The sequence below is a fragment of the Copadichromis virginalis genome, linkage group LG5 (assembly GCF_057382275.1).
Source record: "Copadichromis virginalis isolate Kocher_CV1m ecotype Utaka linkage group LG5, C_Virginalis_male_GT1.1, whole genome shotgun sequence".
NCBI classification, from domain to species: domain Eukaryota; kingdom Metazoa; phylum Chordata; class Actinopteri; order Cichliformes; family Cichlidae; genus Copadichromis; species Copadichromis virginalis.
In genome coordinates, this window is record NC_140622.1 from 25,803,901 (window position 1) to 25,817,719 (window position 13,819).

The window sequence follows — 13,819 nt, forward strand, 5'->3', positions numbered from 1 at the left end:
TGTATTTGTTGCCTTTATATTGTGGTGATGTGAACTGCAGAAGCTGCCCTATATAGTGGGGGGAAATAAATAAGTTTAAGTACTCTTCCTGAATTCAATTTAACCCTTACCCTTTACTTGAGCTTCTTTTTTTTTTACTTGAGTTGTACCCTACAATATATTGGATTGAAAGAGTCCTACTCCACATCACCAGCCCTGGGTTTTAGCCCTGGGATTCAACATCACTTGAATTGGAAACCCCTGGGGTTGATTTACACAAAAATTGCTTTGGTCCTGCAGAAGGTAAAAATGTGGATTCCTCTAATAAATCTATTGTGACACAGTGTAAGTCAGATGTAAGTAGTATACTAAGTAGTGTTTTCTCTGGAAACATTAAGTAAAAATATAAAATAACTGCTTAATACTTTAATATAACAGTAGTTAAAGTAACTTAACCTTAGATCTCATCGTAAGCTGCACAATATTGTCAAATAGTAAAACTGAAAAATATTTTGGAACTGTAAGCAGCTGCTTTTTCACCGTGTAAGCACATCAGTAATTTCTATCCACTGATGCTGTTTCTGTCAAATGGAGTGCAACTAGTGAGTGCTCCAGCGATGCTCGGTGGAGTCTTTTGTTTACTTTACATCACCAGCTGCTCATATCTCCTACTTCATAGTCAGGTTGTGCTCAAAGGTGTGCTTTTGTCTCCAGTGGTGAAACAAGTTTGCCGTTTCCACCTTTAGCGGGAACAGTTTTCTTGTATATTTTGCATAGCACTGTAGTTGTTTAGAAGTTGAAGGAGCTCCCTTTTTAGATACTAAGTCATCACGGGAGGTGACACGTGTCTCTTGCTCTCAAACAGGCTCCAGACAAGGATGAGGGACCATAAACTACACCAATGATATTGGGATATGACAGTTTTAGATCACGTAAGAATTTATACCAGTATTACTGCAGATGATGTAACATGGCAAAGTGTATTTTATTATGGGCAGTTGACAATGCAGTCAGGTAAGCATCCATTCAGATATAGTGTCATCTGAACCAAAATTCTACTTCCTTAAAAGACTGACTACAGTGACCACGAAAACAATGAGTCAGCCTTACGCAGCTATGCAGCGCTCACCTTTCCATTCGCACTGAAGGATTCTTAGTTTGTTCTTATATTTTCCAAATGTTCACATTATTGTCCCATTTAAATCAGTTTATATAACAATCTGTATTTTTATGCACATTAATCCTGATTGCAGTGGAAGGGAAGGGATTCTCCACATGATATATGTAAATATGCCAAACTGGAGCTCCAGGGGGGACTTTTAGTTTTAGTTTAGCTTTAGTATTTAGTGGTCTAAGTACTGCAAGAGCTACTGTGTAAAAATAGAAATAGATGAAAACATGGACAGGCTTTACTGCAGTATTTGAAGTGGAGAGTGTTGACCAGCATCAGTATTCAGTATTGAATTCAGTATTCTTGATTATATCTGAATAAAGTACTTATTTTGTATTTATTTTATATGAAACTAGACAAAACATATTCAAAAATCCAATTATGTGCATCAAGTATAGTTAAATTCACTACTCATATTGGTAGGCTTAGTTGGATTTCATAGCTATAGTTGGATTATAGATGCACAGCACATCAGTAAGTGAACAGACCTCTAATATTTCTGCTGTTATTTATTTTTACAAGCCCAGAGTGCCTGAAGTGGTTTGCCTCAGCTGAAACACTGCATATGATTTTCAGAAGAGTTGCCAGCGACTGCGTTTGTGTGTTTTTTTCCCTCCGGTAGCTGCCCCATTACCTGAGCGAGTCAAGCTCTAAAGCCCTCAAATATAATTTCACACAGGCTGATGTACTTATGGCCCTTCAGCGATGATGGTCACTCATCTCCAACCTCTAGGTAAAGGGTATTTAAAGCTCCTCAGGCCCTTCATGCCAGCATTACCATGCACTGTCAGTCTACACCCAATACTCCTCCAGCACAATTCTCATTGGCCGGCCAGAGCTTAGTCTAGCTGACAGCGCTGCTCAATCCTCTCCCGGAGTAAACAGAAACCTCATCTGCTTGTTGAAGGAGATTGTAATGGCCAACCTGTCGGATAGATGAGTACCCTACAGTACTATCGGCCTTTATTTGTTGTGGTTTTTTATGAGTGTATGTACAGCGATGATGGAGATAAGTTTGCCTTTCATCAGGTAAACATAATAAAAAAGTAGAGAGAAACTGATACCAGCAGGGCTTATGTGACAGCAGGACACGATTAAAAAAAATAGGCATAGGTCACCGGAGAAGGAGACATGATGTGTAGGTGGATACAGTGCAGCGGTGTCATGCTCATTTAAACTGAAAGAGCACTTGCCAGCACAGGTATATTTAACTGACATCTAATCTGTAGACTTATGTAAATATGGTCTTGAAGGGGCAAATGGATGAAATGATAATTACCATTAACCAGACAAACTTGAATAGCTGGAAAAAACTTATAATTTCAATGTATTTAACATATAATTAATTATTAAAATAGAATTTATTATGCATTTAGACAGCAGCGCTATGGGGAATGTTTAGTGAAGTAGATCAAATTTCACCACAAAGAGAGATCATGGTAATATGCGGTGCAGCACACACTAACCCTGTGAGGTGTTTTTCCTTGGCAAACAGCGGCGTGTATTATGGGCAACAGAATCCAAGTAGTTTGAGATTTTAGTAGGTGTTCTGCTTTTATTTTCGACCTGCACATACCAACCTAATGTTTGCTGCACAAGCCAATTTTCATATATTTTGGACCAATGACAATAGTTGACTTAATTTCTTAATGGTTAGCCGACTCTGCGCTTTGAGGAGGTAATTAAGGAGTGCATTTTCCGACATGTCTGTTTGATGAGTATAGCAGTATAGCAGCAGACGCTGCACAATTATGCAGTCCATTTGAATGATTTTTAATTCCCTAAATGATGGCAGTTGCATTAGAGCAGTGTCTCTTTCCTGTAAAAATCCTCCCCAAAGCTATATTTTGATAAAGAGGATTCGCAAACGAGGAACGATAAAAACACTGACCTCACTATAAGTCGTGGCGGATAAAGTGATTTGGAATTTGTACATTAAGCATTATGAATTTTTATCGATCTCTCTCTTTGTGTTTTGTTTCAAGGATCAGGATAGAGAAAGTCCTGTTTGTAATGTCCCCGAGACTGCCATGAATCTTCCAGGGTGAGGCGGACCCAGAAAGTACTACCGCACATTAAGGGAATGAATATTGATTTAAAACCAAATTTGACATGGTTTTAAAATTGACTAGAAAAATGCATCACTTAAAAGAGTCAGGGGTTTGTAGTCTGTCAATGGAGCGGAAAAAATTCGCTTTTGTTTTATGGTTTAATAAGATTCCATTAACGGCTTCTTGCACCTTGGAGAAAAAAAAAGGGTCTGAAGCAGGGGTAATGAGTAATTTATCTGTGTGTGTGAATTCAGAGTGGGACAAAATAATGGTTTGGCGATATTTTCCAAGCTTCCTTTTTCAATATGGTATCAAAATCTGGTGCCCGATGCTGTTATTTCTTAACAAGTTCTTCAAAAAAGATTCCCACAGCAGCTTAACTCACCAGACTCACAAATTCATGACTCTTTCTTGTGGTCCTTATCAAACGAATGAGGGGATCGTCAATATAAGTTAACCAGAGAAGAAGAAAAACTCATAAGGATAAAATGGCAGACAACTTAAACAACTAATTGAATTGACATTTTATTTATGTCACCAAATGAGTTTCCTCCAAATGGTCTCTGGGCTGTGGAGCTCGGTATTCCTCGATATTGAAAGGAGCCAGCGGAGGTGTTTTGAGGATGCCTCCCAAGTGAGGTGTTTCTGGCATGTCCAACCCAGGGCAAACCCTGGACACGCTGGAAAGATTAAAACTCTCTGCTGGCTTGGAAGCTACTCGGTGTCCCTCCGAAGAGCTGGAAGAGGTGACTGGGGAGAAAAGTGATGTCTAAGCATCTCTGCTAATGACTGTTGTCTACATGTTGTAGCTGTTTACTGTCACCAGGGGGCAGTGTCACAAACAACCCATCTGTGGGACACTCTTGCTCGTTCTGTTCTTGGTCCTTGCCGATGTAGAGAAGAGTACGGTAGCTCCAAGAGGTCAAACAGACTGCAGCTGCAAATTATATGAATCATGCGATTACAACACATAATACCTTCATCATGTAATCCCTGACAACACTGATGAACCCTCGTGTTCTGGTTTCTGTCACTTCCACAGCTGGTTCGCCACATTATTATGTTCCCAGAAAGACTTCCGTTTTGTTTTGTGTGCTTTTGCAGGGTTTTTCTGTTTGCTGGTGTTAAGTAGCAGTCCATTTGACCTCTCAGGGCCACCGTAGAAGAGACCGTTATAACAAGCTGAGCTGAAGTAAAACCAGATATTAAAAACATCAAAAACATGTCACCTGCAGCCGTTGTCTGTGCTTCTTATGCTGTATTTTTTTTATTCTTGATGTTTTTTCAGGCTTCACTCTGAAGACTGCTCCTTTCTTTGTTCTGGCTCACCTTTCAACCAACCAGCATTTGACCAATGCACAGTGTCACCCATGTTTGAAGACGCTGTTTGTAGGTCAAATGTGTGGGCTGTTGTGTTTCTGGAGGACTGCACACAAGAATATTTGCATAGGGTGAAAACCCCTCCCTGTTGTCTCTCTGTGGCAAAATACCTTCAAATCAGACATAACCAATAGACCATAAATTTAGCATCACACTGCTGCACCTGTGACAGAGACCCGGATAGGGAGGTTTTTCTCCTCCAGGTTTAGATATGGTGACGCGTTACGTATAGCTATTTTGCAGTATTTTTAGTATCACGAAATTGCTGTATCGTGGTCAAACTTTTATTGTGGGCAATGTATCACAATAATCTTGAACAGTGAGTGACTCTGTGGTGTGCCAAAAGAAGATTTCACCTTCACATTTCACTTTGTGTTGTTTGAAACTAAGCAAGATCCCTGGTGCTTGAGAGGGCGGCCAACTTAAACATCAGGCAATCTCAACAGAGTGCTCGGCTGGCATGGTTTTAGCTTCTCAGGCTTGCATGTTCAGTGGGCCAGTGGAGGGAGACTGCGTCTGGCTGCTTGCCCAGCTTTCAGCTTGACAGAGACGGATCAAATGGATGGCTGTGATTTCCTTTCCTAATTGTCCACAGCAACACATCAATCCAACAGAAATGGATTTTTTTTTTTTAATTTCAAGCAAGAAATCGGAAGTTCATCAAGTCTTGAATAAATATGTGTTTGGTTTGTAAACGTTCAGTTTTAACCTTTGAGCAAAAAACATTAGTTTTGTTTATGTGCATAAATTTTTGCATCTGTTATTCCAGATATCAGCAGATACTGGGTGATTAGATTAGATCCAATATTTTAATAAATTTCTCTCAGTTCTAAAGTATACAACCACACAGGGGCAATGCAATAATAGCAGGTTGGACCCCTGGAAAGTCTGTAATAGTCAGCATTTGCGGTTGACTGGTGTACAAAAGATATGCATTAAAAAAAAGTACTACTGTTCATTTAGGAGCACTTTAGTCAAAAGAAAATTGGTATTTCCATTAGAAGCAATTTAGAGGCCTCTGTTCTGGAAGAGCATATCTCTCTGCCCTTCATAACCGGAAGCAGGCAGAGTAGCAGCAGCCAGAGCAGGAACCACTCAGTACAGAGGAGGCACGAAGGACAGCCTGTCAGACACAGCATAGAAAAGAGGGGCGGGGCTGTTGGTGGGTTTTGAAGCAGTTTGTAGATGTTCGGTAACTGTGGGCAGCTTAAATAGGACACCCTATTTGAGATTTGTCAAATACAGGGAGTGCAGAATTATTAGGCAAATGAGTATTTTGTCCACATCATCCTCTTCATGCATGTTGTCTTACTCCAAGCTGTATAGGCTCGAAAGCCTACTACCAATTAAGCATATTAGGTGATGTGCATCTCTGTAATGAGAAGGGGTGTGGTCTAATGACATCAACACCCTATATCAGGTGTGCATAATTATTAGGCAACGTCCTTTCTTTTGGCAAAATGGGTCAAAAGAAGGACTTGACAGGCTCAGAAAAGTCAAAAATAGTGAGATATCTTGCAGAGGGATGCAGCAGTCTCAAAATTGCAAAGCTTCTGAAGCGTGATCATCGAACAATCAAGCGTTTCATTCAAAATAGTCAACAGGGTCGCAAGAAGCGTGTGGAAAAACCAAGGCGCAAAATAACTGCCCACGAACTGAGAAAAGTCAAGCGTGCAGCTGCCAAGATGCCACTTGCCACCAGTTTGGCCATATTTCAGAGCTGCAACATCACTGGAGTGCCCAAAAGCACAAGGTGTGCAATACTCAGAGACATGGCCAAGGTAAGAAAGGCTGAAAGATGACCACCACTGAACAAGACACACAAGCTGAAACGTCAAGACTGGGCCAAGAAATATCTCAAGACTGGTTTTTCTAAGGTTTTCTGGACTGATGAAATGAGAGTGAGTCTTGATGGGCCAGATGGATGGGCCCGTGGCTGGATTGGTAAAGGGCAGAGAGCTCCAGTCCGACTCAGACGCCAGCAAGGTGGAGGTGGAGTACTGGTTTGGGCTGGTATCATCAAAGATGAGCTTGTGGGGCCTTTTCGGGTTGAGGATGGAGTCAAGCTCAACTCCCAGTCCTACTGCCAGTTTCTGGAAGACACCTTCTTCAAGCAGTGGTACAGGAAGAAGTCTGCATCCTTCAAGAAAAACATGATTTCCATGCAGGACAATGCTCCATCACACGCGTCCAAGTACTCCACAGCGTGGCTGGCAAGAAAGGGTATAAAAGAAGAAAAACTAATGACATGGCCACCTTGTTCACCTGATCTGAACCCCATTGAGAACCTGTGGTCCATCATCAAATGTGAGATTTACAAGGAGGGAAAACAGTACACCTCTCTGAACAGTGTCTGGGAGGCTGTGGTTGCTGCTGCACGCAATGTTGATGGTGAACAGATCAAAACACTGACAGAATCCATGGATGGCAGGCTTTTGAGTGTCCTTGCAAAGAAAGGTGGCTATATTGGTCGCTGATTTGTTTTTGTTTTGTTTTTGAATGTCAGAAATGTATATTTGTGAATGTGGAGATGTTATATTGGTTTCACTGGTAAAAATAAATAATTGAAATGGGTATATATTTGTTTTTTGTTAAGTTGCCTAATAATTATGCACAGTAATAGTCACCTGCACACACAGATATCCCCCTAAAATAGCTAAAACTAAAAACAAACTAAAAACTACTTCCAAAAACATTCAGCTTTGATATTAATGAGCTTTTTTGGGTTCATTGAGAACATGGTTGTTGTTCAATAATAAAATTATTCCTCAAAAATACAACTTGCCTAATAATTCTGCACTCCCTGTAGAAATATAGGAAGGCTTCAGTTCAGTCATCTGCTGATGTGGGCTGACAGATCACTGAGATCAGATGATCTGGTGGGGGTTGCGTTAACCTTGACTTTATGGTCTGCCACCTTTGATTTTAAACCAGTCTGAAGCCTTGCTGAAAAAACAACAGGAAAAAAATCAATCTCTAAAAACAAGATGATGAGTATTTAAGAAGCAGCTACTTGAGCCCAATGCTGCACCCTGCTGACTGCTGTTTTTAAGAAGATTTGGAAATTTTCTAATTAATTTTAGACATCTTAGCATCTCCTGAATTAGTTATGACAGCTTGTGTTCATGCTGCGTCAGATCCCCTTTTCTGTATTGTGGAGCTTAACATGCACCTTCATTTTATAATTGATTTGCATGCACGGTGATATGTCCTTATTTATGAAGAGTTTAGTATAAACTAAATTATTACCGATTCTTAGCTTTCAGTATGTGATTGACTGATTGAGGAAGTCAGTAGTACCAGTGAGGCCAGCTAAACACCCTGCAAATGCAGCATTTCAGGCTGACATGACTCTAATTGCTTTAACATATTCAACAACAACAACAACAGGCTTCTTTTTGGGCTTCCTTCAAAAGAACTATACAAAATGGTTTTATGGAGTGAAAATGGGTCTTGTGGTGTCTTAGGGCAGCAGGATAAGTGGTAATCCCTCGGGTGGTGCTCTGTTGTAGTCTGCAGATCCTATAGAGAGCTCTGGCTGCTGAGTCAGCCTTCACAATTCTTCCAGGGGAGCAGACTAATCTCTGTAGCACCGTCCCTTTAAGCGGCCCAAGTATGCACAGTTCTACCTCGGGATATCCGTCCTTATCAAACATCCCATTCCCTGGTGGCATCCGAAGCTGATTTTCTATGTGTTTTGCAATGTCCGTCGCTGTTTTAAGTGTTATTGATTGATTGCTAATTGCTGATTTAGTATAAGTACAATTCCCTTTTTCACATAATCTTCTAGTGATCATAAATTATGCATCTAGATTGATTAAAGTTAATCTGTAGCTAACACAATGGATTGAACTGCAGATATTTGGTCAGGAAGTTGTGAATACCTCTGCTTGTCTCAGAGTTAGAGGCCTAAAGGGTTAACACAGTCGAAATACAAGGTGCTCACCCAGTGGTGAGAATCCGCTGGAGTTTGTGTTTATTTAATTTGAGCCTAACTGCCAGATGCAGCTAGCTAAGTGCTTTGCCATTAAGGCTCTGTTCTGTGTTTAATTCTGCTACAGTGCCGAGGCTTACTGGCATAATGGCAGGTTCCTTACTGCCTGCTCTATAGTAAATGTTTACCATTCTCTGTGCTACATTGTGAATAGGGCAACCTGCTCCTCTGTGATACTCTTAATTAAACAAATGTCTCCAATAACCCGACCTTTGATTCCCCGTGTTTTCTTTTTGCAGATTTATAACGAGAAGAAGAGCCAGTTTGAAATCAAGCGAAACAACCCCAGGGATTTGGTGGAGAGGGTGGCACGGGACATCTCCAAGCTGCTCAACAGCAAGAGAAAAGCCCTGGAGGTAAGAGGATGATGCTCCACATGTATTAAAACACCTGTGCACAAACACATGCTATGCCCCACTGCACACATACATGGTGAGTGTTTTAGATTCTTCTGAAAGGTGAACCTTCTGTGCATACAAATGCATCCGCTGCCGTTATATTTTTCAGTGCCAGCACTCTGAAAGCTCAATTTAATTAATTAAGACTTGCTTGAAGAATCTCCTGCTTTTGTAAATCAGAGTTAGCTGTGATGGATCTAAGGAGTTTTAGGCACGCATTACAATAACGATGTCTTTTTTTGGCTGTGACTACAAATGCTAAATACTTGACAGAAACATATTGGTCAATCATCCATAATTGAATAGTTTCCTGCACATTATAAATGATGCATTGTTTTTATGTTGCAGTTAATCTTTCCTCCTACTTACTTCAAAACAACGGATTTTCTTTAAATTTGATGGAAAAAGCTGCATAGTTTTTCTTTACAGTTAAAATACAGTTTGAGCTAATTATATTTTGTCGACAACTGAGGTAACCGTATTCATGCTTTGTTTTTCAAATTAGTTTTGAGGGGTTTTATTTTTCTGTTAAATGTTGAAGGCGTATATTCTGAAATATAGTTTGTATGGTGTGTGAGAAGGTTATCATTTCAATGTCCCGCATTTTAGGATGTAATTATTACCACTGTTATGCTCAGGCAGTGCTGTGATTAGTTAAAAATGTATTTCACTCTCCCAGTGGGAAACCTCTAACCCAGAGGAGAAGGGGGTGGTTGGGGAATAAACGCCAAGAAGATGAGTGGCAAGTAGATAAATGAGAAAGTGGAGACGGTTAATTTTTTTAATTTAAATAGACAGAGATAAAGTAAAAGACTGTTTGTAAAATCCACCATTTCAGAATTAGTCCAATCTAATGTCTCCTGTTTAGTATTTTGTTTTGCTGAGCAGAAATATGTTGAAAAATTGTGAAAAACTCGTCACCGCTCGTTCCTGTTTGGTTTAAAGGAGCCAGACTTTCTCGCTCTTAATTAAATGCAATAGAACTATTGAGCAATAGTTCCTCAGGTTCCCTGAAGGTCATTCAAAGGTTTTCTTTGCACATTGGCTGCTTTTTCACTCACTTTCTGTTCAGTCCCTGTACATGACTATTTTCTGAGGAAGGGTTTTAGTTTGGTAGGGCCACTTAACACTGGCCTGTGAATCATAAAACACACATGAACCCAATAACAGACATCTTAGCAAATTGTATCTGAAGGTACTTTGTTACCCTGTTGCAATAAAAAAAAAGCCAAACATTAACATAGTTTGACAGACATAAAATAATCTTATTACATCAAGCAGATGATTATTAAAGAGGTATTAATCTAAAATGATGAATCAATATTTGAACATTTTTATTCAAATTGTCATCAGTATGTAAAGAGGTCAGGATAGAGTTACAATAGACAGTGACAATGATCCAGACACACTGTCAGTGCAGTAAAAAGATAGCTGTGTAGAAAAGCACACAGTGGAACGCTATCAGTCATGGATTGGCCTTCCCAGAGCTGAGACCTCAACATTACTGAAGCAGTATGGGATCATCTTGACAGAGAACAGAACAAAAAAAGCTAAAAACCAAAGAAGAGCTTTAAATGTCCTTCAGAAAAGCCCGGAGAGCAATCCCTGAAGACCACTTAAAGCAATTACAAGAAAGCTGCCTAAAAGAGTTCAGGCTGTGTTGAAAAGTAGTCGGAGCTAAATGTTGACTTTGAGGCTCATCACACGTAGAGTGGTGCAAACACTGTTTTTGCTTTATATGTTGCATTTCTAGTTATACTTGCACGTTTCAATAAATTGCTGCACCTTATTTCCATTTTCCCAGCAAAATATAAAGAAACAAGTGTTGGCTCAAGAATTTTGCACTTTACTGTAGTTCTCCAAACCTTGCCTTAGATGGAGCACACTGTGTGTGGGTATGTACAAGATATACTTTGACTTTAGTCCATATGGCACATCATTTAAAGATGGAGGTGACCGAGGGACTGTCTGCTTTCCTTCCCTCTGTCTCTGCCCAAATACGGTCACTCAAGGCCAAAGCAGTGATATTTATGAAGTCCTCTGAAGGAGCAGAAGTGTATATCTTTTAAGAGCATGAGGTCTTGTGGGAAGTGAGGCACATTCATGCTAAGGAGCAAAAGTTTCTCAAAGGCATGGTTAATTCTGCAGCTTGGATCCTTAAAGCGAAGAAAACGTAACTGTAGGTCTCCTGTGGTCATGTCCAGGATTGAATTTGGAATGGCAAAAACCCTCTTCATCTTTTTTTTTTTTTGGACTATACCCCCCACCTTAACCCCTTCCACCTTCCTCAACACACACACATGCACGCACATGTACGGACACACACACTGAAGCCCCACACCCCCGCCCTAACTTCCACAGGCCACGCTGTCACCTCACATCCTGTCTGGGAGATTCAGACTCAGGAGGGAGGAAATGAGGTGAAAAAAGAGAAGGTCTGGAATGAGAATGTCTCCCTGAGGCGTGGAAAAATCAAGAAAATGATGTTCAGAAATTCATAGATTTGAAAATGAGCAGCCAGCGAGAGGGAAGGAAAGAGGGAGCAGGAGGGGTAGGAAGGGAGAGAAAGAGTGTGCAAAAAAAATAAAAAATAATCGGAAGAAGAAAGCAGGTGGACGGGAAAAAAAGGGAGTCGGATGATTAAAGGGAAAGAAGAAATGGAGTGATTATGGCATCATAAAACATAAATGTTAACACAAAGTATGCAACAAGCTAATATGTTTCATTTAGGCAGGTTATGATTTCTTCATTATTATTATTTTAGCTAAAACTGAAAATTCAAGACTGTAGGGCAAATAAATTCATGTGGACTTATTATTCATACAGGGAGGAAAGTGAAAGCCATGTCTTAATGCAGTCTGTAGATAAGAAGGTCTCAAACTCCGCTCAGCACGCCGTTGACAGCGTTTTATATTCCAGCCTGTTTCTACCCCCTGTAATGGTTATTTAGTTCCAAATATTCCCTGCCACACATTTAAAAAATGAGGAAATGTGTGCGTGTGTGCGCGCACGTGTGTGTTTGTGTGCACGAAGAAATTATTCTCCTGCAACCTATTTAAATAATGCTTCGGGTGCTTCGTTGTAATTCATGTTTATATTACTAATGAGAAAATGCACATTGACTCTAAACACTGGTTACTGATATATAAGGGAGAGCGAAGCCTTTCTCACTGCTCAGCATTGACTTGATTCGGCCTAAATTCCTAAATTAGCAGCACATTTATTCATTTAAGTGCTCCGGTTGTATAGTTGTAAAGGTGTGAAGCAAAATAAATCAGTCTACTGAGTTTTTATTTGTTTTGTTTTCTAATTCTTACTTTCTTTACCTGCGAGAGCTAACACTCGTACAGGTATATTTGGGTAACATGGTGATGCAGTGTTTAGCACTGTCATTTCACAGAAAGACGGTTCCTGGTTCGAATCTCCTGCTCAGCTGACGCTTTTCCTGTCTATACGTTCTCCCTATGCGTGTGTGGGTTTCCTCCCACAGGCCATTGACACATGCCTGTAAGGTTAATTGGCAATCAGGCGTTTGAAGTGTATAAAATAAAGCGTTGGATGAATATATGCTTGAAATTTATGGCAGATGGAATGTTTTTGGTCTTCAGGTTTTTAACTTTAATGTCTAGTAGCGTGATGTATGCCTGCGTTCATACAGCTACTGTCAAAATAGGTATTTAAATATGTATTATTTAAAGTGCACTGTACTCAGTCTACCCCATTCTAAAAATGGAAGCGATATAAGCTGACTTACTTTTTTGTCAAAAGCCTCTCCGTGTTTATTCTTTTCCTTCCCTTGTCTTAATCTCCTCCTTTGAATGTATCTGTCTGCTCTCCCTCTCTTGCCTCTGGCTTCAGCCATCTCCTCAAACAATGATCTGATTCTACGGTCTGTGCCAAAATTAAAATGTGGCAAAAACCTTCAGCTAGCTGAAAGGCTCGCATGTTGCCGGTGGACATTTTTATATAAAGCTGTCTTTTTTTTTTGTGCACGAGGTACGTTGAAATTTGATACAAGAGTTTTCTCTCTCTGATGTTTTTTTTTTTTTTAATTTCAGTGACTTTTTGACTTGAACCTGACATCTAGACAGTTACTTTTTATTTGAGGGGTACAAGTATTTGTGTTTGGACTTTTTCCTGTTTTATGTGAGCTCCAACTTTTTGCTTAATGCGCATTCGAAGATATAAAAGATGTCCTTGTTCACTTGTACTCATATGAAACTAATGTATGTTAGAAGACTTTGGAAACACTTTATTTTATGCGCTGGTAATTTCTGAGTACTAGCCGCATAATTTCCAAGAATTTACTTTTCATTACAGAGAAAATCAAAACAGTTTTCACTTGACAGACTTCCATTTAGCTATTTCCAATTAGTGACATAACCTGTAGCGTCATCTAGTCTATATGCCGAGCACAAACTGTGAAAAGTTTTCTGTGGGTAAGCATGCAGTTTACTTACTCAACATGCTGTATATGGTAGATGAATTCTCCGATAATAAGCTGATGATACAAGCACATTTACTTAATGTTGTATTTGTAGAATAAAGTAAGGCAAATGACACCTTAATAGAAAAGCATAAACTTTATTTATAAGGTGCTTTAAAACAACAAGTATACGAAATAAAAATACCCCCAAAATAAAGTGTGTTAGGCTGTTTTGTCTCCATGCTCCACGCTCCAGCTTCAATACCTTTACAATAATTCTCCAAGTCTCTGGATTTCTACAGGAGTGAAACACCAAAAATTTAGTGACCACAAGATCCACGGCAGTCAGTGAAACCGTAATCTCAGGCGAGACCACTCCCTTTTAGGATACAAATGCTTCATCAAGGGACAAAGGTCATC

General features: G+C 39.8%; 1 protein-coding gene across 3 annotated transcripts in view; it reads left to right on the forward strand.

The window, feature by feature from the left end:
- The window catches only part of cacna2d2a (calcium channel, voltage-dependent, alpha 2/delta subunit 2a), a 178,124-nt gene that overhangs the window by 46,961 nt on the left and 117,344 nt on the right, over positions 1-13,819 (forward strand). For all 3 annotated transcript variants that reach the window (XM_085457021.1, XM_085457022.1, XM_085457023.1), the window contains exon 3: positions 8,815-8,931. In XM_085457021.1, the coding sequence (XP_085313147.1) occupies positions 8,815-8,931 (117 nt within the window). The remainder of the gene's footprint in view (positions 1-8,814; positions 8,932-13,819) is intronic.